We start from the raw sequence: 23,565 nt of genomic DNA, 5'->3' as shown, positions 1-23,565 counted from the left end.
AATGATCTTCCTAATCGGGTAGTTGAATCAGTAGAACTTCAAAAGTTCAAAGTTACAGCAAATGTTTTTATTTTGACCAGGCTGACATGAGCCTTTTTATAGTTTATATATGACATATCTGTTTTTGACGTTGTTACTGTTTTTAGAATGATTTATTGTTAATTTGTTCTCATCATGTATTTATTTCCGTATTTCCTTTCCTCACTTGGCTATTTTTCCCTATTGGAGCCCTTGGGCTTACAGTGAACCCTCGCTACTTCGCGGTTCGACAATCGCGGATTCACCACTTCGCGGGGTTTTCCCATAACCCATATATATATATACATATCGCGGATTTTCCGGAAAATTCGAAAATACCGCGAAATCTGAAGACAACCAAATACGATATTTTGTTACCTGTAATTCCATTAATACTGTAATTAGTAATATCTGCTCTTACTGATTGTTCATTGCATTACATATGATATATAATTCAGCACAGAAAGAAATAAAACACGAAAAGAGAATGTGATCATACGATAATTCAGTACGTTGTAAAATTAAATCGAACATGAAACGCAAATCAGATGCAGTCATACCATATTAGAATGGTGTGTACTGTAATGGATGTGCTTCTTTTCCATGAATCTTTTGTATGTATACGTACGTAGTACAGTACTGCATCCAATAATATTCTTTGTTGCAAAAATCACATTTCGAATACTGTAAGCGTACGAGAGAGAGAGAGAGAGAGAGAGAGAGAGAGAGAGAGAGAGAGAGAGAGAGAGAGAGAGAGAGAGAGAGAGAGGCGTAAAATAGCGCACGTAAATTTTTATTATTATTGTTATTATTATTATTATTGTTGTTGTTGTTAATAAAATTATTATTGTTATTATTATTAATCATTATTATTATTATTATTACTGTACAGTATTATTATCATTATTTATTATTATTACGGTATTGTACTTAATCTACGTACGTTCAGTATGCGCGGGGGCATCTTCTATGAGTAACCAACGCGTCATAGTACTGTAAGACGGGTTGTGATTGGTTCAAGCGCTGATAGATGACGAATCAAAACTCAAGTTTTGTTATCTAGCCTGTGATTGGTGTTTTGCCCGCATCTTCTACCCGCAGCATCAAAGTTCTCGCGGGGCTGCATCGTTCACTTTCTCTTTCCGCGTATTGCTGAGTAGACGTTCTTAACTTTGTGAAGTTTAATCTGTGCTGTGTGCGACTGTTTTAAGTTGAACTTTTTGTTGAACTTTCTGTTACAATGCCTCCCAAGCGTTCTGCTTCTAGTAAGGCTGGTAGTGAGCCTAAACGCCACCGAAGGATGATGACGATAGCTGAGAAGGTTACGCTTCTCGACATGTTAAAAGATGGTAGAAGTTACGCGGCCGCCGGCCGCCATTTTGGCATCAACGAATCCACCGTTTGCTACATCAAGAAGGACGAGGCGAACATTAGAAAGACTGCTGCAATCACCTTTAGCAGATCAGCGAAGCGAGTCGTTACAACGCGTAATAAAACGATCGTACGCATGGAAGGTGCTTTAGCTGTGTGGATTGCCGACTGCCGGAAGAAGAACATAGCGTTGGATACGAACACCATCCAAACAAAGGCTTTGAGCTTATATGAGAATTTTGCTGCAAAGGAACCTAAAGAGGACGACGGCAACCATGCTGAAGATGATGATGATGCAGATGATCCTCAACCAGGGACATCCACTGATTCCCAGCCTCAGAAACGTTTTTCCGCAAGCAAAGGATGGTTCGCGAAGTTTCAGAAACGCTTCGCCCTGAAAAGCGTTTCCCTGCATGGGGAGTCTGCTTCCGCTGACACTGCCGCTGCTGAAACTTACGTGAACCAGACTTTCAAGAACATTATCGCTGAAGGTGGATACAAGCCGGAACAAGTCTTTAATATGGATGAAACCGGCTTGTTTTGGAAGAGAATGCCGTCGCGAACTTTCCTGTTCAAAGAGGAAGCCAAAGCCTCTGGCTTTAAGGCATTCAAGGATTGCGTTACCCTCGTGATGTGTGGCAATGCTGCTGGATTTTTGTTAAAGCCGGGGCTTATTTATAAGTCGAAAAATCCTCGCGCTTTGAAAAATAAAAATAAGAATCTCCTTCCCGTGTACTGGATGCACAATCAAAAAGCATGGATTACGAAGATGCTGACCTCCAACTGGTTCCACCAGTGTTTCATCCCGCAAGTCCATGAATATCTCTTAGAGAAGGTCTTGCCATTCAAGATCCTTCTCCTTATGGATAACGCTGGTGGACACGCAACTGACCTGTCGCGTGAGGGCGTTCAGGTTGAGTTCCTGCCACCCAACACCACGTCATTAATTCAACCAATGGACCAGGGGGTTATCAGGGCGTTCAAGGCCCTCTACACGAAGAATACCTTGGCGGACCTCGTTGCGTGTGTGGATGCTGCCCAAGATGACGAGGATGAAGACTTCAACTTGAAGGCGTACTGGCGGCAGTACACCATAGCCACGTGCCTGCAGAATATTCAAAAGGCACTTCAAGAGATGAAACCTGCAACCGTAAATGCGAGCTGGAAGAAGCTGTGGCCCGATATTGTTTACGACGACAAGGGATTTACTCCGTCGGAAATCCAACACTCTGCAATACGGAAATCTGTGCAGTTGGCTGCCATAATTGGGGGTGACGGGTTTGGCGAAATGACGACTGAAGACGTCGACGAGTTGTTGGACTGCCATTCCCAGCCCCTAACTGACGCAGACCTCGAAGACCTGACGAAATCGGCAAGTGAGGAAGAGAGTGAGGGTACCCAGGAAGAGACCCAAGAAAATGTCGAAGAAACGGGCTTAACATTAGAACGGCTTGCCAAGTTCTGCAACCATATGAAGGAGGCGAAAGAAATGTTACAAGAGTGGGACGAGGATATGGTTCGCTCGATGCAATTCTCAAATAAGGTCGATGACATCACGACTCCCTACAGGATGCTCTTGGATCGAAAAAAGAAGCAGCGGCAACAACTTCCGATCACAATGTTTTTCCAGCCTCGCAAAAAAGAGCCAGTTCCTCCTGCTAGTACGCCTTCGGAAGAAATTGAAGAAGTTGAAGAGGTGTCCCAGGAAAAGACACCTCCGTCTGAAGAGACGTAAAATACTATCATTGACTGCACAGTAGAACACATTCATCAGCTTCATCATCATCATTTCTACTGTGCAGCAAATTCATCGCCATCGTCATTCAAGTTTTTCTTGAACTTCTTTCGTGGTGAGTACAGTAACAATCTTTATTTTTTACTTTAACCTGTTTTATAGTTTAGTAATGTACGTACTGTATGCATTAAGTTAAAGGGAAGGTTTTAAAAGTCTACATGTTGTAACCTATCATATTTTTTTTTGTTTAAAATTTACATTTACGTACGTAAAACAATCTCTCTCTCTCTCTCTCTCTCTCTCTCTCTCTCTCTCTCTCTCTCTCTCTCTCTCTCTCTCTCTCTCTCTCAAATTGTTTTCCTGCTTTGCTACGTACAAGTACTGTATAATTTATATTTGTAAGGTAACATATTTTGTAAATGCTTTTACTGTAAATACTGTATGTACTGTATCATTATTTATCACTATCATCATGCGCGTTAAATGCCTTGTTTGTTCTGAGCGTGGTTGTTTACTGAGCGTACACGCCGTCGTTTCAGGCGGCGTCATAAAGAAAAAGATTTCATTTGGAAGTCCTAAGAAAAATACGTAAACTAAAACATTGGTAATAAAAAAATCAACATACAGTACTGTATAATCAATATAATCGATGCAAAAACTAACCTATACGTACATATATGTGTACACTAAATGAGTTTGTTTCTTCATTATGATCAGAGATGAACGTAAACAAAACATTGGTTGCCATTTTTTATCGTGCTTTTTAGGTGTTTAGGAAACACATGATATAAAATCGCCTTTAATATTTGTGCCTGTTTTAGTTTAGGGTGCTGTAGTACATGCATTAAGTGTTCTGTACATTAAAGGGTGGTTTGTTAACAGTACTACGTACAAGGGAAGGTTTTAAAAGTCCGAATATACATGTTAAATAAATAGGTAAATATGCTGTCACTACTTCGCGGATTTTCACCTATCGCGCCCGCGTCTGGAACCTATCTACCGCGATAAACGAGGGTTCACTGTATAGCATCTTGCTTTTCCAACTAGGGTTGTAGCTTGGATAGTAATAATAATAATAGTACTGATCAAATACAAGTAATATTCACCCATTTTTAGGGCATTTGAAATATCTAATACAGTAACCACAGTCAATTGCCATAACTAGCAATATAAAAGAAAAATTCCATCATTGATCTAATGCTCACCCTCCTAAAAATTATCTTTTCTTCCTGATTAGTAAGCAGAGTGTAATTAAGACATTTCCTTGAAAGACAAATAATTTGGAACAACAAAGTAGACAAAGGACAAAGAATAATCTTCTTAAATCAAAATATCTCTTATCATTACCTGGAGTAATAGCTTTCTAAGCGGCCATCTTGTCTCCATCTGATAATATTGTACTAAAGTTAATAGAGGGCGGAAGTCATCGAGTGACAATACATTGCGACAAACCACTAAATCACCATTATTCTGAAAAAAGAAGGAAAGAATTATAATTCTAAATATACTGCACTGCCTTTGGATGAGGATGTTAAGTCATTGTTTACAATAATAATCAGATTGGGAGAACTCGTAACCTATCCTCTGACAAAATTATTTTAAAATCTAATACCAACAATATTTTTCTTATAATTTAATAAGTTAGATATGATATAACTACAAATACGCACTTAAGGTCAAATAGACAAAATTCTAAACTTTAAAACTATTTCAAAATATCAACACAAATAAATCTAAATTTCTTACAATCATAGAATGGACTTCTCTGAAATAAATCTATACATAAAAAACATGTCTATGAATGTGTGAATTCATACAATGGGCAACATAAAACGAAAAAGAGAGAGAGAGAGAGAGAGAGAGAGAGAGATGAGAGAGAGAGAGAGAGAGAGAGAGAGAGAGAGAGAGAGAGAGAGAGAGCTAGCTAGCTTCAGGGCTTTCTAGACATTAATTGTGTTGAATCACTTCATCTCTGGCACGGTCTGGTAATCAGTCAGTCCAGTAAGATTACTTAGCTTGGGATCCAAAGATGGGATAGGGAGTATAATTTCCTACGGAGAGGAAGGAGGCAGACTGAACAATAAGGCCTCTTTTCAAGACACCTGGTGGATCTACTTTCTCTCTGTCTGATCAGGGCCAAGCTCAAGTGATGGTCCTGGGATAATTTTATGGCTCCACCCCTTGACCAGACAGAGAACAAACTGGGTATAGACCTCACCAAGAGCTCACCCTTAAGTGAGAAATGTGCACACTTTACTGTGGGATCAGACCCATTCTCTGGGGAGCAGGAACATGGATTATCCCAAGGCACAGATGAAGATGATCTTGAATCCCTGGTGCCAAATGTGGATCTATCATGGAGCAAGCCTTATTCCTTTTCAGGAATTGCATGAGTCGGAGGGGCAAACCACAAGTTCAGCCCTCAGCGGGACTTCAAGGCCAGATATGAGCGTCAAGAAGCACCTACTACAGGTCTCCGTTACTTAAGCAGAAACACTAGACTACCAAACAGAAACTTTTTGTAAGGGAACCGGTCTTTGAGCAGAGAAAAATAGTCGATTCAAAAGGAAAATCAGGCACTTTTAAGAAGACCAATAATACCTGTAATAATAAGAGGCCCTCCAGTATAACTTTTATTGCTCTTTTTCTTCTAGTAAGGGGGAGTCTATAAAAATGAGGAGAAACAACGAGAACAAGGAGGAGAAACAATACACTTTTTCTTGCTCATCATACCAGCTGAATCTCACTCTGCAGATACATTCTTGAAGGTCGAGGTCTTGGGAATCTTCTTAGTAACAGTGCAACTAGAGGAGAAAGCTTTGAGAGCTACTGTATCAGGAATCACCTATTCCAAGACACTAAGGGCAAATGGGGCTTAATCAGGGGTACTAGCACTATTGTTCTTTAGCACAAAAGCAATAAAGCCTCAACAGATAGTTTACCAGGGATGCTCATAGAGGACGAGACACTGAATAAAAACATCTTCATTCAATTTAGTCAGAAGAGGCAGCAGCATCGATCCATCATGTACAGAGGTAAAACAAACATTGGTTGAATGCTCCACCTCCTAAAAGAGAGACCAGGCATAGATCGGTCGTCATAATCACTCAACCCTTCGAGTACACTAGCACCAGGCTCTGGGAAGTCAGTGGATGAGAACCAACAGTGCTAGTTAAGAAGACAAGAGGAAGGAAACCGAGCTCCCTCAGCAACATCAAGAAGAAAACTTCCGAAGAAGAAAGAGATCTTCTTAGGCTTCTCTTCTTCCCAAACTTTTCCTACTGGGAAGAAGACCAAGCAAGAAACTAAAGACAGGAGGAATCCTATAAACAAGAATGGCCTCTGCCCTCAACACAGATAAGAGTACAGAATAACGAGAATCCCTGCCAATTCATATCAGGCACATTAAAGAATACAGGAAAACAGGGTAATTAAATCAACACAATAAGAGTTGCAGAGAGCAGAAGAGGGCCAATCAACACAAGAGCTGGAATAAAAGTGGGCTTTCTACAATGGAGAGAGTGTCTCATTAGCGCACAAAGTACCCCATTTTGAAACTTTGATTTGAAAATCCATCAGCAGCAATTTTCACACCAAAGTGATCTTCCATATTAAAAAGACTAGGCTCTGTTACTAAATCGGAACAAAATATAACGTTACATATCCATACAAAAATCACAAGTTGCCTTACAACACGTATAGTATGGTCTACATTATCTCATCTAAGATATAGAGAGTTTGGTATGAACAAAGCAATTGACAACTAACTCATAGCCTTTGAAATCTAAGTAAAATACTTTACTATAACAAATTAAGCTTTAGAATTACCATGAGGAAAGTAGAATGCCAGAAGTACCTATTAGTAATACCCAGAATTCTTTATATTAAATATTCTGTTCCCATACAAAAATATCATATATCATTAATCATATTTTACATATATGTATTTTTCAATTTATTCTAATGGCGACCAAGTTTTCAATAACATTACAAAACTGTACAGCAGTTTATGAAAAATCTGCCTAATGCCCAGTCACTTGCACACTGCGATTTCTTTTTAGGTAAGGGTCAGTACGCAAGATCCTTATAGGACTTAATTCGGTCTAGGTCTAAAAGGAGTCCCAGATCTGCATCTTTTTTAATGATAGTAGGTCAGAGCATATGAAGAAGAAGGTAGTTCCAAAATCTGCCAATACTGTACAGGGAAAGTAAATCACTGAACCTAGCATATAAAAATGTGAGAACTAAGTTTCTTTGTATTTTCAGTGTACAATTATAATTCCATTATCCTACAACTAAGCTAAAATTAAGAGTTCTTTAAAAAATAAACCTAATTCAATATGTACCATATGATTGTTAATTACAAAATCTAATAATAACATAAAAAGCATATCTCATAACATGAGGAAAAAGCTGGTGCTAAAAGTACAGAGGACTTCAAACTAAGCAATACATACAAGTAAATCTAAAAGATCTGTGAGATGGGTTGCTATTGTGTATTCATCTTCATGTAATGCCCACGATCTTTGCTGTTCATCATCTTTACATTCACGCAATTTCTCTAGTAGTTCTACTAGATGTCTACCGTCAGAACTCTGTTGCCATTGCTCACTGACACCATCCACTTGATCTGTAATATTAATTAAATAATAAGTTTTGAACACTTAGACTGTATTGCACTTCAAACTTGAAGTACTAAAGTGTCAATCCACATTTTCCATATGCAGTAATGACATCAATTACCTCAAATAAAATGCTGATGCAAGCAAATAAAACCCAAATGAAATGTCATGCAATTGATTACAACCATGTCCATACATATTTAAAAAGATTCTTTTAAATATAAATGAGATACAAAACAGCCATTTGAAAATTCCTTTATTTTCATATAACAAAACTAAATAAAGAGTTCTGCAATAACTATTCTTAATAAAGCTATTGCTCAAGTACTTACCAGTACCTTTGCTGCACAAAATATGGTTACAAAGCGGATTTAAAACTGGTAAAGTTGACCCTAAAGATTTGAGAACAACTTCCACAACCTGAAAAAAAATTAAGTTTATCAGGAAGAAGTCTTGAAAAATTCATAAATCTGTTGAGCACCAGTAAGTAGTACTTCAACGTGATACACATACCTTATGATGTGTAAGTTTCATTTCAAATGGTTCAAACAAATAAAAAAGAATCTATCTATATAGCTATTAAGTGTAGTTTTAACAAACAGGTGGTCCATCTCGCTTTACTGGTCAAAGTTGAGAGATTATCTATCCTTCTACACTGCATACAAATGAACATTAACTTGGTCATGAGGTAAAAACAGTGAATACACAAGATAAAAATTAAAGAAAATCCTTACGAAGATGTTAGACTGGTCAGCACCAGAGAAAGGCAAGCTTCAATACACACGATTTTATCACAGCAGTGAAGAAAAGGGATCAAGAGAGCTGACTTAAGGAGGAATTTTCTAACCATTACATGAAATCCAAACTTACAAAACAGGAATGATTCATTAAGGTACATAAGGATGAAAATACACAAGGGAGATTTGGTATCACACTCTGAGGGCCATTCCTTAAGCATTATTACCCTGTTTGACGTTTTAAAACCAAGGGGAAGTTGAAGCTCTCCAGAAGTCCCGTCAACATCTTCATTCTTACGTTCACCAGATACAGCCTAAATCAATATAAAAGCAGTAACAAAAGAAATAAAATAAAAAGGAAAAAGAAACTACAACATAAAAATACACAGCTCTGTACTGTATAGTACTTCAGTGACTGCTACTAATCCTATGATGAATGTGAAACATAAGGATGTTCAGAGGGCTCAAGTAGCACCAAATGAGAGGAGACATGTTTCTTTGAGTCCCTTTAGCTATTTTCTAAACAATCACACACAGTACTTAAGAAAGTTAAGAACAAAATTATAACTATTTACTTATCATTAGATGTATTACAGCATGGTGAAATCACATAAGGCATATATCACTATCATTTCCAATTTGCACTTTTCCTTACTTCAATCTGATTTACTTCTCAACTTATATCTTTAAAAAATCATATCAACAAACTTCATCTTATTAGTCTACACAGGTTATTGCCTAAAAAGAATATAAGCAGCAATTCAGGATTTTTTCAATCTTCCTTCAGGATCAGTTTAATATTGCCGAGTATTATTAGTGTTTCTGGAATGTCTGTCACATACACACTGCTTTTCCAGCAAAAATGCCTGAGGAACGGTTCCTCTTTATGTTTTTGTTGAATAGGCTGATATGAGTCTGCCTTCATAGTTTTTATATGACATATCTAGTTTAACTTTGTTACTGTTCTTAAGGTTTTATATTCTATATTCATTACTTCTCATATAAAGTTTATTAATTTCCTTATTTCCTTTCCTCACTGAGCTATTTTTCACTGTTGAAGCCCTTGGGCTTACAGCATAGCTTACTAATAATATTAACAATAATAATAATAGTAATAATGTCTATTTTACTTTTTATACATTTCCAGGTTTTTCTCTTGATTATTCAACATTTTCTAGGACAACTCCTCTTCCCCTTTTTTGCTAAACTGAAAACTATCATTTAAAGGCATTGTATGTGTCTATAAGGTGAGCACAAAGGTTTCATTACTTTGCATTACGATTTCTGCATGCAAACTACCCCTCTCGGTTGGTGTTCTGCAAATAAAACTTTTCCAATTCAAATATATTTTCTGAAATTTCTTTTACACATATCAGAATCAGTCCTATTAAATATTCCTATGATCTGCCCCGATCTACACATTTAAAAGGATTCAAACTTTATTTATAAAGTTTGAAACATTATTTTCTATCTCCATTCCTTGATAAGTCTTCTATTTCAATACTGATACCATCACATCATGTTATGATTTATTTTCAAAGTTGACTGCTAATAGGATGTGCAGGCAAATGCCCTTATCCAGCACAGGCCCAAAGAAAACCAAAAAATGAAAGGGAACAAGAAATTTGCGGTTGATTGCAAAGGATGCAATAGAATCGCCTCTTTAAAATCTGAAAATTATAAGTCAGGCAAAATAAAAGCATACAGAAAATGATAAAACTTAGTAGTAAGGGTAAAGATGCAGTCACTGAAAAATTATAATCTAAAGGATGACTGATTACTGTATAATAAATGTGGACAAAAAGGGGCCTGACATTTGTTATGTGGCTGCCTAATAGGGGATGGCAATCTTCCCCAAAGCTCAACAAAATAATGACCAAAATTTTATGGAAATTAACACTGAAAAAGAGAAAAATTCACAAAATTTGCAACTTTATTACAAAATCTTTTCATTATATTTTAACACTAATTTCCTAAATAAAAGAGAGAGAGAGAGAGAGAGAGAGAGAGAGAGAGAGAGAGAGAGAGAGAGAGAGAGAGAGAGAGAGAGAGAGAGAGAGAGAGAGAGAGAGAGAGTGTGTGTGTGTGTGTGTGTGTGTGTGTGTGTGTGTGTGTGTGTGTGTGTGTGTGTGTGTGTGTGTGTGTGTGTGTGTGTGTAACATCTAAACACAACAATTTTGAGGATTTCATAAATTATACTGCAGAATAAAATAGCTTAACTAGTTATATCACAATTTGTATCTTCATAAAAGACTCACCTGATGACTAGTGGTATAACTGATGCTTGTACTACTACGGACTTCCTCTACTAATGTTCTAAGATAATCATTTGGCACCTGGGACACTAAAGACCTGAAAAAGAACAAACGTATTGAGCTGAGCACTTTCACGAAAATTTAGTAGACTCAAAACTTTTGACAAATTAGAAACAATGACTAAAGCAATACGAGATAAAACAACCTTGTCTTGATGAACATACGAGTAACATACCTATGAAATCCTTGAAGATAAAATGAAGACGTGTGTTTAAAAAAAAAGTTTCAGACCAGCATCCAGAATTAGGATATTAACAACAAAATCAAAAATTTTAAGTAATTTTTATTTTTCCTAACATACTTACCGAGAACTACTTTCTTAGGAGTTACCTGGAATCTCCTCTCAACCGACCAGAGTTTTGTATAGTCTACCCTACTTCCGTTTTCTATGGAGGACTAACCCAGGAGTAAGGAGAACGTGCCCTGAGGGTAGTCCTGAGCTAGGTCGGTGTTAGCTTGGGTCTCGCTTGTCAGTAAGTTCCTAGGATGGTACAAAAGGCTCTTCAAGGTCAGAAAGGCACTCGGGGAAGGTAGGGAGGGCCATTACCCGAAAGTAGTTCTCGGTAAGTATGTTAGGAAAAATAAAAAATTACTTTAAATTTTTGATTTGTTCCAACACAGAGACTTACCTCGAACTACTTTCTTAGGAGACTTACACTTTAGGAGGTGGGAGTGTCTTCCTGAACTTCAGACCCAGCTAAGCGGACGTCACGTAACCTAGATGTGAACTAGGTTATATAAAAATCGGAAAAACGAAAGGTAGGGCAAACTACACAAAGAGCTCATGTTAGTGTCTAAGTACTCACCCTTTAAAAAAATTCCATGATGCTGAGTCCTGTGACTAAGCTGCAGAGACGTGTCTTCATTGGTTTATATGCGTGGTTATCTCCGATCAGGGATAGGTAAACGGGGACTAGGGTGAAAAGGAACAAACCTGTGTCTCTTGGTTTTGCTATCCACGATTGTACCTGGGGCTTCACCGTTAAATCGCTTGGAGCGCGGAGATGACAGTCCCAATAGACAACCCGTCTAAAGATCTTCTCGAGTAATCCTTGAGATAATGGGCAGTGAAGGTCGACTGATTCGACCAGGTGCCCGCTCGAAGGATCTGGCCCACTGCCATGTTCTTCTCAAAGGCTAAAGAAGTGCTTAGGCCCCTAATGTCATGTGGCCTAGGAGTACCTGGCAGGGTCAGTCCCTCCTCATTATAGGCCCTGACAATAACTTGTCTCAACCAAAAGGAGATGGTATTCTTCGATACCTGCTTCTTCGTAGCACCCGTAGAGACGAAAAGACTTTTGATACCCGGCCGGAGGTGTGCAGTCCTCTCAATGTACTTTCTAATGGTCCGGACGGGGCACAACTTCAAATCCTCTGGATTCCCTGTCTTAGGGATGGCTGGCATTGAGAATCCCTCGAACTTTGGATCCCAGACTGCTGGATTCTGAGTCTTCGCCACGAAAGAAGGGACGAACTTGAGGGAGATTTCTCTCCACCCCTTCGAATGAGAGACGTCGTAAGACAGCCCATGGATCTCTCCCACTCTCCTCGCAGAGGCCAAGGCCAACAAGAAGACCGTCTTGAGAGTGAGATCCCTGTCTACTATATCCTTCAGTGGTTCGAACGGGGGTCTACGTAACATTTTCAAAACCCTTGCCAAGTCCCACTGAGGCACCCTAGCGGTCTGAGGAGGGCAGGCTTGTTCAAAGTTCCTGATGAGCATAGAGATGTGTCTAGAGGTGCCCAGGTCGATGCCCTTCAGCAGGAAGACTTGACCCAGGGCTGCACGTACCCCTTTTATAGCTGGAACAGACATGCCCACTTCGTCTCTGAGATGTACTAGAAAATCTGCGATATCTGGGACCGAAGCTTTGAGGGGCTTGATGTTCTTTGAAGCACACCATTTCGTAAAAGCGGCCCATTTCGCTTGGTAGACCGCCGCTGAAGACCGTCTCAGATAACGCGACATCTTCTCTGCAGTTCCTGACGAATATCCCTCTTTCCTCAGGAGCCGCTCGATAGTCTCCAGGCGTGAAGGCGTAGAGACTGCGGGTTGTCGTGGAACCTGAGAAAGTGCGGCTGTTGTAGAAGATCTGGCCTGTCGGGTAGCGGCCACGGAGGAAGACATGCCAGGTCTTTTAGATCCCTCTCCGGCCACCAGGGCGCTACCAAAGTCATCTTTAAGTTTCGGGCCGCCCTTACTCTGTTGAGCACTTGCCTGATCAATGTGAAGGGGGGAAAAGCGTACACGTCGAGGTTGTCCCATTTGTGCTGAAAGGCATCTTCCAAGGCCGCCTTTGGGTCTGGGACAGAACAAAACACGGGGAGTTGTGCGTTCAGCCTGGTTGCAAAGAGGTCCATCACTGGGGATCCCCACTTTTGAATGATGAGCCTGGCTCCTTCTGGGAGGAGGGACCATTCTGTTCCTACTATCTGTCCCATCCTGCTGAGACCGTCGGCTAAAACGTTCTTCTTGTCTGGGATGAACCTTGCCGAAATCACTATCTGGTTCGACTCTGCCCAATCCAGGATCTCTAGAGCGAGATCGCACAACTCCTTTGACCTTAGGCCTCCTTGTTTCTTTATGTACGCGACTACTGTGGCGTTGTCGCACATCAACGCCACCGTGTATCCCCTTAGAAGATCGATGAACTGCAGGCAAGCTTTTTGGACTGCCTTCAGCTCCAGGACATTGATGTGTAGCCTTTTCTCCTCGTCCGTCCAGGTTCCTCTCGCCGTCTCGTTGAGGAGATGTGCTCCCCACCCCTCGTTGGAGGAGTCTGTGAACACGAGCATCTCGGGAGGCTCGGTTGCGAAGGGCATCCCCTTGAGCGTATTCGACCGGCACTGCCACCACTCCAGGGAGGGTATTGTGTCTGGCAGGACGGGGATTAATTTTTGGGGCGAGTCTAGTTGGTTCCAGCAAACCTTCAGGTTCCATTGGATGCTCCTGAGCCTGAGCCTCCCTTGGGGAACGAGTTTCTCTAACGACACTAGATGCCCTATCAGCCTCTGCCAGTCCTTGGCTCTCCTGGGTTGTCCCGAAAGGAAAGGCAGAAGGATCCTTACTAGGTTGTTCACACGGTCCTCTGACGGAAAGGCCTTCACTAGTTGGGAGTCCAGTGTCATCCCCAAGTAGGTCATCCTGGTGGAGGGCGACAGGTTCGATTTTTCTCGGTTGATCATGATACCCAGATCCTTGCAGAATTGAAGCAGCTTTACACCTTGCTCCCTCAAAACGTCCTCTGAGGAGGAAAGGAGCAACCAGTCGTCCAGGTACCGAATGAGGCGAATACCCCGCTCGTGAGCCCACACCGAAACTGTCGTGAAGACTCTCGTGAATACCTGCGGAGCTGTTGACAAACCGAAGCAGAGGGTCTTGAATTGCAGGATCTGGGCACCCCACTTCACCCGGAGAAACTTTCTGCTTGAGGGGTGGACCGGGATTTGAAAGTATGCGTCCTTGAGGTCTATGGTCATCATGTAGTCCTTTTCCCTCAAGGACTGCAAGACCGACTTTCGGAGTGTCCATTTTGAAGTCCGTCTTGCAAACAAACTTGTTGAGGGCTGACAGGTCTATCACCGGTCTCCATCCCCCTGTCGCCTTTTCTACCAGAAATAGTCGGCTGTAGAAGCCTGGTCCCGGATGTAGGACCTCTTCCATGGCACCTTTCTCCAACATCGTGGCCACTTCTTCCTGAAGGGTCGCCCTCTTCAATGGGTCCTTGGGTGCCCGCCACTCCGTCAGGCTGGCCAGAATCAAAGGTGGAGGTTCCGTTAAGAACGGGAGTCTGTACCCTTCTTTCAGTATGGATACTGTCCAGGGCTCCGCACCGTGAGCCCTCCATGCTTGCCAATTTCGTCTGAGGCATCCCCCAACCTGAGGCTTGGGCAGGAGTAGGGGGCCTCTATCTCCTCCTGGAGGAGCGGCCTGAACGTTCTCTCCTGGACGCTGAATAAGCCGTCCTAAAAGAGGCAGACGCTGCTGGGGCTCCTCTACGGGGGGGCTGTGGTGTTGGAGCCCAAGAGGAAGATGGGGCGTCTCTCCTCGTCAGGCTAGGAGAGGCATGAGAAGTAGCGGCCCCATCTGATGTTGACCTCTTGTAGGCGGGTCTCCTCACGGGTTGAGGTCTGGGAGTGCTCACCTCCTTCCGTTTTGAGACCTTCTCCATTAGCTCCTCCAGCTGTTTTAACGGGAACAGGGAGTCACCCCACACAGGTAGGCTCCTCAAAGCCCTTGCCTCTCTGTCCGGGACCTTCCGGCAAAGCTTCGCCAAGATAGTATCCCGTTTTCGAAGTACCCAGTTCGCTGATAGGGCAAGAGACTGATACGTCAAGAACTTCAAAGTCTTGCCCCCGGAGATGATAAGTTCCTTCAGGAGGTCTTGTTGCTCCGGGTCCGTCAAGTCATAGGTGGCCTGCACCCCTACCAGCGTGGAGGCCCACCAGTCCAACCAGGAGGCGACGTGTACCAAGTCTTTCGACATTTCTTCCATCATCGCAGCCTCCGACTGCGAAAAACAAATCGGGGCTGATGAGGCTCTGTCTTCTGGGGCACCCTGACCCAGAACTTCCAGGGAAGGCTCTACCTTGCAGGCTCCCGGTCGCTGCCCTTCAGGGACATAAAACTTACTCTGGGACCTGAGTCCCTGTAGTAACTTTGAGGAGCTCTGTGACTTGGGAGCCTCGGCATTGCCCGCCACAATCTTATCCACGTGGGCCCGTCCCAGGACTAGATCCCTGGCCACAGGCAGGGCCAGGGAGGTTTTCTGCTGCACGGGTGCCTCCATCAACTGACTTAGGCTGGACCTCCAGAAGTCCTCGTCGGCTGGAACAGGTTCTTCAATAGGATGATGCCTGCATATCAGGCCTATCACTCTTCAATACGCCGAGTCCTCGGTCGGGGAACCCTCTCTGCCGTCAGCAACACCCTCTGCTTGATTCCGAGGTGCCGGGTCACCGGGCACTCCCACCGGGCTGGCTCAACGGGCACCACCCTGCGGTGGTAGCGGTCTGCTCTGATAGAAACCTCCGCACTAGGGCCGGGTGTCGGGACGGGAATCGCCGTGTCGGCGAGAACTACCGTCCGCAAAATATCTTTGGAGGACGAGGACGCGGTTTCCGTGGGCTGACCCGACGGAGGAAACCGTTCCTGTGAGTCCAAGGGCTGAGCCAGCTGTGCTGACTCGGCCAGGCTGCCCGTCCGAAAGCCCAGCTCCCCCCGCTGGGCGGGTTGAGCCGGAAGCCTCGCGGTCTTACGCCTGCCTGAAGCGGCCTTCTCGCTTTGTTCCCTGCGAGGGTCATACTTGTGGCTGGTCGAGGGCCTTCGTGGCGAATAATCCCTGGACCGTCGGCTTGGAGAACGTTGAAAATCGCTCCTGCGGGGAACGAAGACCCATTCACCATCGGGGGACCTACTCTTCCTGTACTTCCTCCTCGGTGACCTGGATCGTTTCCTACTATATCTCGAGTGGGACCTTGAGCGGGAACGCCTGCTCCTGGACCTCTCCCTCCGCCATGGGTGTCTCCTCCTCGCTTAACCCTCTGAAGAGACCGAAGAACTTCCCTTCGAAGATCCCGAAGATACTGCACAACCCGAACGACGGACGGAAGCGGGGACAACGGAGGTCTTCGTGACCTCTTGAGTTCCAGAGGTCGAGGGTTGCAAAAAAGAATCCGGAACCGCCGTCAGAAGAGCTGGAAAGGAGGTTGGTCGCACTACACTTGGGAACCAGGTATCAAGGTCGTCTTCCATCCGTAACGGGGACCTACCTGGCGTTTTCGGGAGCCTCCACCCGAAGGGTGCTACCAGCCGCTGAAGTACCTGAAACACAGGCCCACGATGAGGGCGAAGAGACAGGTACAGCGTTACTACTCCACATGGGGTCGTCGGAGGAGACGTACCCCCCAATCACAAGGGCAGAGTCTCCAGAACCCCCAGACATAGCACTATCAGGCTCCCCACTAGCCTGAGAAGGCCCAGCAACCCCCACATCATGAAAATTAGACCCCTGGGGAAGAGCCCTCGGCACTTTCCCCGCAATGGACTTACCTTGTCCCCTACCCTGGGTAGGGGAAGAAGAGACAGAAGCCCCGTCAGACCGTCCACCTGGCAACGGTAACGGCGAAGAGATGCTTGACTTCCTAGGAGACCGTTTCGATGATTTCTTCTTTTTCGTGCTATAACGCACCCACTGGATTTCATTCCAGCCAACACACTCATCGCACGTGTCTCTCGGCGAACACACTCTGCCTCTACAGGAAGACCAAAGGGAATGCGGGTCCACTTCTGGCTTGGAAAGGAACGCTCCACACGACTTCCCGGCTCTAGGCCCAGGACAACGGCAGATCTGCTCCATCACAACATAACCACAAGACACAGGCACGAAGGGAATAAACAAGGAATTCACTTGGGAAACACAAGGGAAAGGAGTGAACACGCATGAACACTAGGGAAAAAGTACAGAGATACCACGCGGTAACCACGTGGGACACACGAGTCGGGACACAAAGGGTCGCAAGAGAATGAGAGCGGAGTGATGGTATCACGACGCGACCAGAGAACTTACTGGCGAGCGAGACCCAAGCTAACGCCGACCTAGCTCAGGACTACCCTCAGGGCACGTTCTCCTTACTCCTGGGTCAGTCCTCCATAGAAAACGGAAGTAAGGTAGACTACACAAAACTCTGGTCGGTTTAGAGGAAATTCCAGGTAACTCCTAAGAAAGTAGTTCGAGGTAAGTCTCTGTGTTGGAACAACTAATATTTTACTTATATTGTTGAATGTTTTCAAACTCTAACAGTCCTTTGTCTAAGAGTAGTAAAATACGAGTCTAATGATACAGGAACCACCTGTACTTAGAAGTTCCAATAAATCACCTTTCTCACTTTCATATGGTCTGGAAATGAAGATGTAACATTTGTAAAGCTGGGAGGTTGGAATTCACTGTGTGATCCACAGGTTTGTAAGAAAAATCTATGTTTGATCACTACCCCAGCTATTACTTGCCAAAATCATAATTTAAGTAAAAGGCCAAGTTGCTGAGTGCCCCAGAGAGCTTGTAAAATATATCTTTAGGATCTAAGAGAGCACTTTGAGACAGATAGAAGAGTGTGCATAAACAATTAAAAGATCATCAGTAGAAGGTGACACACGGGCAGTAATGAATGCTAGTAATTCATCAAGTGCGTGCCTAAATCAGTAGGCTTCTATCCACAGGTAATGGCGCACGTGAACAGGAGAGTCATCACGAGCGGAAGAGTATGTTCCCAAAGGAGAGCGAGCTCATACTGGAGAGCATGCGTGACTTGGAGTGAACAAAAGCAGATGACTGCCTATTGGTATACAAGGTTGTATGCAATGTCAACTGCACACATACAGCTGAGCGCAAGTCCTTGTAGACAGGTAAGCGTGAATCCGCGCGATGATCCCGCTCTAGCAAGCTAACTGGAAAAGGTTCATGTAGTGACTGCAATCAGGAGCATGTTTGCTAATTGATGAATGGCATGCGGGAAGAGGGTGGGTTTCCCCGACACTTCGTTGAAAATATTAACAGCAGAGTTCTAGCTACGCTGAAATCTCGCACCCTTTTAAGGATGGAAGTTTGTATTTGTGAGGGAACCAATAGCTACCTAGAATCCTGAACACACAAAAAGTGAGGAAGGTGGTCATTGATATGTACCTTTATGTACAGGTTGTGCTTGAAATGTTGACTACAGACCCTTGATTCTCGGAAGATTCAAAACCCCGAATGTAAGCATGTACATGATAGATGGAATTGTACTTAAAAAAACTATTCATACAATAAAATAGTCTATATAGTAATTTCATACCAATAGTTTCTTCAATTCTAAGTGAATTTAAGGACTACATCACATAAGTACTTCCTATGATCTGTTTAACAAAAATATCAAGAGTTTTCAAGTACAAAGTAATCTGGATGAACTTTGTATGCTTTAGGATACAGTGCTGTATAAGACCAGTGTACTGAATCCCACTTAATGTGCACTGGTAAAAAAAGAAATAACTCATGCAATAAGAATGAAAAAAATCTGACACTTACTTGATACTTGTCTGCACAACAGAATCAACATCGCTTCTCATCTCAGACTCATACCCAATACTTGTATCGTGACCTTCACTACTCCCACTACTTTCATCGCACACTGCAAAATCACAAGTTTTGTAATCAATTTGTATTTTTCTTAAGCATACAAACCTGAGTTCTTTAATAGGATTATGAATTGAGCAAAGACATTTAAACTTTAAATGGGGTAGTAGTGTGTTATTGAGTCCTTTGACTGGCCAGAAAGTATTATATTGGATCCCTCTCTCTGGTTACGGCTTATTTCATCTTTACCTACACATACACAGAATAGTCTGGCCTATTCTTTCCTCATATACTTGAAAACATGACAAATTCGAAGATAATTTGTATTTTTCCTAACCATACAAACCTTAGCTATTTACAAAGGGTTTACTTTTAGCGCAGCTGAAATGACGAGCCAATAGTTTTTAACGAGGGTTAATTACCCCCGCGCTAGTTAGCGGGGGGTGGGGAAGGGTAGCTTGCTACCCCTCCCCCCTCCACACACCGGTGACTTGCTTCACTTCACTTAGAGGTAGGACTTGACTTGGGGGTCAGGGATGGCGGGCACATATGTGTAAATAGCTAAGGTTTGTATGGTTAGGAAAAATACAAATTATCTTCGAATTTGTCATTTGTTCCGTAACCGAAATACAAACCACGCTATTTACAAAGGGTGACTTACCCCTTAGGAAGGGTGGAAAGTCCCCAGCCTTACTGACTTCGGCTTGCCCGGGGGCTCGATCCCTTAGTGAGCAGCACTAGAGAGAGGGAGCCCCTGTACCTCACAGGTTCCTAGCATCGCTAGGAACGAGTGGCCTACATAAGTAGTGTGAGGAGGAGAGTGTGACTCGTCCTATGAAGTTGACCTTGAGACCTTCAGATAGGAATTCTAGGATAGGACGTTCCCCATACCACCTCGTCAGGGTATGGGAGACGCAACAGTATTAAGCTTAATACTAGGAGCACAAAGAAGCATGGGTTACCTGCAGAGGTCGAGGTCAGCTATGCGAGGACCAGGATGCTGCTTCCCCAAGAGAGGGGAGAATGAAGAAAGAAGTAAGGGTCAGACATACTCTTTCATTCACACAGACTAAGACCGGGTAACAACGCCCTCAACCTACTGCTACTTGTCCAAAAAGGAGCCTGAGGTTAGACCAGCTGTTGTGCAGCCACCACAGGGCCGATAGAGAACGTATCGAGGCTCCTGTGGGTCACGTCTTGCAGGTAGTGGGCTGTGAAGGTCGTTTGACGCTTCCAGACCCCCGCTTGAAGTACCTGCGTCACAGAGAAGTTTCTCTTGAAGGCCAGGGATGTAGCAATACCCCTGACATCGTGGGCCCGAGGGCGACGTGACGGAGGAGGGTCAGGATTCAGGGCATGGTGGATAACCCTTCGAATCCAAGCAGAGATGGTGTTCCTTGTGACCCTCCTCTTTGTCCTGCCTGTGCTCACAAACAAAGCTCGCACATGAGGACGGACTGCAGCCGTTCTCTTCAAGTAGTACCTCAGACACCTCACTGGGCATAGTAGCAGCTGGTCTGGGTCGTTTGTTACAGAACGGAGACTCGCGATCCTGAAAGAGTCGAACCGAGGATCCGGCACTCCAGGATTCTGAGTCTTGGCCACAAACTCAGGGACGAACCTGAACGTTACCTCCCCCCATCCCCTTGAATGGGCGATGTCGTACGAGAGACCATGAAGTTCACTAACTCGCTTGGCCGAGGCCAAGGCGAGTAGGAAAGTCGTCTTCCAAGACAGGTGGCGATCGGAGGCCTGGCGTAATGGCTCGAAGGGAGGTCTCTTGAGAGACCTGAGAACTCGAACCACGTTCCAAGGAGGGGGTCTCACTTCCGACTGGGGGCAGGTAAGCTCATAGCTACGTATGAGTAAAGAGAGTTCTAGCGATGAAGAAATAGCCACGCCCTTCAATCTGAAGGCCAAGCTTAAGGCTGAGCGATAGCCTTTCACTGCCGAGACAGAAAGGCGCATTTCTTCTCGCAGATACACAAGGAAGTCCGCTATTGCTGGAATAGTGGCATCGAGTGGAGAGATACCCCTTCCACGACACCAACCACAAAAGACTCTCCACTTCGCTTGGTAGACTCCCTCAGAGGACCTTCGCAGGTGCCGAGACATTCTCTCCGCAACCTGTTGCGAAAAGCCTCTCTCCGCGAGGAGACGCTGGATAGTCTCCAGGCGTGAAGCCGAAGCGAGGCTACGGCCCTGTGAGGGACACCGGAGTGGGGTTGTCTGAGAAGCTCGTGTCGTGGAGGAAGCTCCCTTGGGAGTTCCGTCAGGAGTTGCAGAAGGTCCGGAAACCATTCCGCGTGATGCCATAGCGGAGCTACTAGAGTCATGGAACAGTTGACCGATAGTCTGGTCCTGTTGAGCACCCTTCTCATCAGACAGAATGGTGGGAAGGCGTACACGTCGATGTTGTCCCACCGTTGCTGGAAAGCATCTTGCCAGAGTGCCTTGGGGTCCGGGACTGGTGAGCAGTACAGGGGCAGCTTGAAGTTCAAGGCTGTCGCGAACAAGTCCACCGTCGGGGAACCCCACAAAGTCAGGACTTTGTTGGCTATCTGAGGATCCAAAGACCACTCGGTACTCACTATCTGCGAAGCCCTGCTCAGACTGTCGGCGAGCACATTCCTCTTGCCAGGAATGAAGCGAGCTGATAGTGTTATCGAGTGGGTTTCGGTCCACCTCAGAGTCTCTACTGCAAGATGGGATAGCTGTTGCAAAAAAGTGCCTCCCTGCTTGTTGATATAAGCCACTACCGTGGTGTTGTCGCTCATCACCACCACGGAGTGACCCGCCAGGAACCGTTGGAACTATTGAAGGGCCAGAAAGACGGCCTTCAATTCTAGCAGGTTGATGTGTAGGCACTTTTCTGATTCTGACCAAAGGCCTGAGGCCCTCTGGTTCAGAACGTGCGCCCCCCACCCTTCTTTTGACGCGTCCGAAAACAGAGTCAATTCCGGGGGAAGGACGAGAAGACTCACTCCCTTTCGCAGGTTCTCGTCGGCCAGCCACCACCGCAAGTCCGTCTGTTCCAGAGACCCCATTGGGATCAGAGTGTCCGGGGAATCGGATCCTTGATTCCACCGGGACTTGAGCCGCCATTGAAGGGATCTCATCCTGAGGCGGCTGTTTGGAACCAGACGGGCCAGGGAGGATAGGTGGCCCAAGAGACGCAACCACGATTGGGCGGGGAGTTCTTTTCGCCTGAGGAAAGGTTCCGCCACCCTCCTCAGCCTTGCTATCCGGTCGTCTGATGGAAAGGCTTTGTGGAGATTGGTGTCTATTAGCATGCCTAGATAAACCAGTCGCTGGGACGGCTGCAGAGAGGACTTCTCGAGGTTTACCACGATCCCCAGATCCTGGCAAAGATCTAGAAGCCTGTCTCGGTGTCGAAGAAGGGTTGACTCCGAGTCTGCTAGGATCAGCCAATCGTCTAGGTAACGAAGGAGACGAATGCCGTTCCTGTGCGCCCAAGTCGAAATCAGGGTGAACACTCTGGTGAACACCTGAGGAGCTGTGGAGAGACCGAAACACAGCACCTTGAACTGGTAGATCTTGTTGTCTAGGCAGAATCTCAGGTACTTCCTGGAAGACGGATGGATTGGGATCTGGAAGTACGCATCCTTTAGATCCAGTGTACACATGAAGTCTTGTGGTCTCACCGCAAGTCTGACTGTGTCTGCTGTCTCCATGCTGAACCGGGTTTGTTTGACAAACCTGTTCAGAGCCGAGAGATCGATGACGGGTCTCCAGTCTCCAGTAGCCTTCTTTACAAGAAAGAGTCGACTGAAGAAGCCTGGAGAGCCGTCCACGACCTCCTGGAGAGCACCCTTCTCGAACATGGTCTTGACTTCGGCCTGAAGGGCCAGCCCCTTTGCCGATCCCATGGCATAGGAGCTCAACGACACTGGATTCGCTGTCAGGGGAGGTTGAGATGACGTGAACGGGACGCGATAACCTTGGCCGATCACCGAGATCGTCCAAGCATCGGCCCCGAGATGTTGCCACCTGCGGACGCAACGCTGAAGGCATCCCCCCACAGGTGGACACGCAGGGGGACTGCCACCCCTAGGGCTTGCGGCCGCGGCCGCCACCCCTAGAAGTCTTGCCTCCCCTGGAGGACTTACCACCCCTCTTGACCTTGGCTGGAAAGGGCTGGGGCTTAGACACCACTTTCTTAGCTGCCGGTGCCTGTTTTGGAGCCTTACGAGGCTGTTGCTGCTGTTGTGGCGGGGCTGGAGGCTTATAGGGCCGAGTTGTAAGGGCCCTGTGGAGGAGGGAGTCCGTGCTGGATTTCCTCCACCTCTCAGCTGTTCGCTCCAAGTCTTGAGGCTCAAACAGGCTCTCCCCCAGGAGGGAGGCATGTCGGAGCCTACACACATCTACGGCGGGGACCTTCGGATGGAATCTCTCGGACACAGCATCGCGACGCTTCAACACCGAGTTGGCCCACAGGGTGGTAACCTGGTGCGCCAAGAACTCGATGGAGCGGGTGCCCGAGAGCAAGAAGGTCTCTAGGGCCTTCCTATTGGTCTCCTTGGACAAGTCCTCAGATCGCAATAGGATGCCCAGAGATCCTAACCAGAAGTCCAGCCACGAAGTGGCCTGCATGGCACACTTAGCGACCTTCTCGTGGTTAAGGATCTCTGCCGC

The 23,565-nt window shown here is 45.1% G+C and overlaps 1 protein-coding gene across 2 annotated transcripts in view; it reads right to left on the bottom strand.

The window, feature by feature from the left end:
- LOC137660266 (NCK-interacting protein with SH3 domain) overlaps positions 1–23,565 on the bottom strand; it is a 67,395-nt gene that overhangs the window by 27,303 nt on the left and 16,527 nt on the right. For both annotated transcript variants that reach the window (XM_068395028.1, XM_068395029.1), the window contains exons 5-9: positions 18,862–18,964; positions 10,742–10,835; positions 8,079–8,166; positions 7,582–7,754; positions 4,472–4,594 (exon numbers count right to left, since the gene is read on the bottom strand). In XM_068395028.1, coding sequence (XP_068251129.1) covers positions 4,472–4,594; positions 7,582–7,754; positions 8,079–8,166; positions 10,742–10,835; positions 18,862–18,964 — 581 coding nt within the window. The remainder of the gene's footprint in view (positions 1–4,471; positions 4,595–7,581; positions 7,755–8,078; positions 8,167–10,741; positions 10,836–18,861; positions 18,965–23,565) is intronic.

The sequence above is a fragment of the Palaemon carinicauda genome, chromosome 20 (assembly GCF_036898095.1).
Source record: "Palaemon carinicauda isolate YSFRI2023 chromosome 20, ASM3689809v2, whole genome shotgun sequence".
Lineage (NCBI taxonomy): Eukaryota > Metazoa > Arthropoda > Malacostraca > Decapoda > Palaemonidae > Palaemon > Palaemon carinicauda.
The sequence above is the reverse complement of the archived record's forward strand: the minus strand, read 5'-3'. Positions and strand labels throughout refer to the sequence as shown.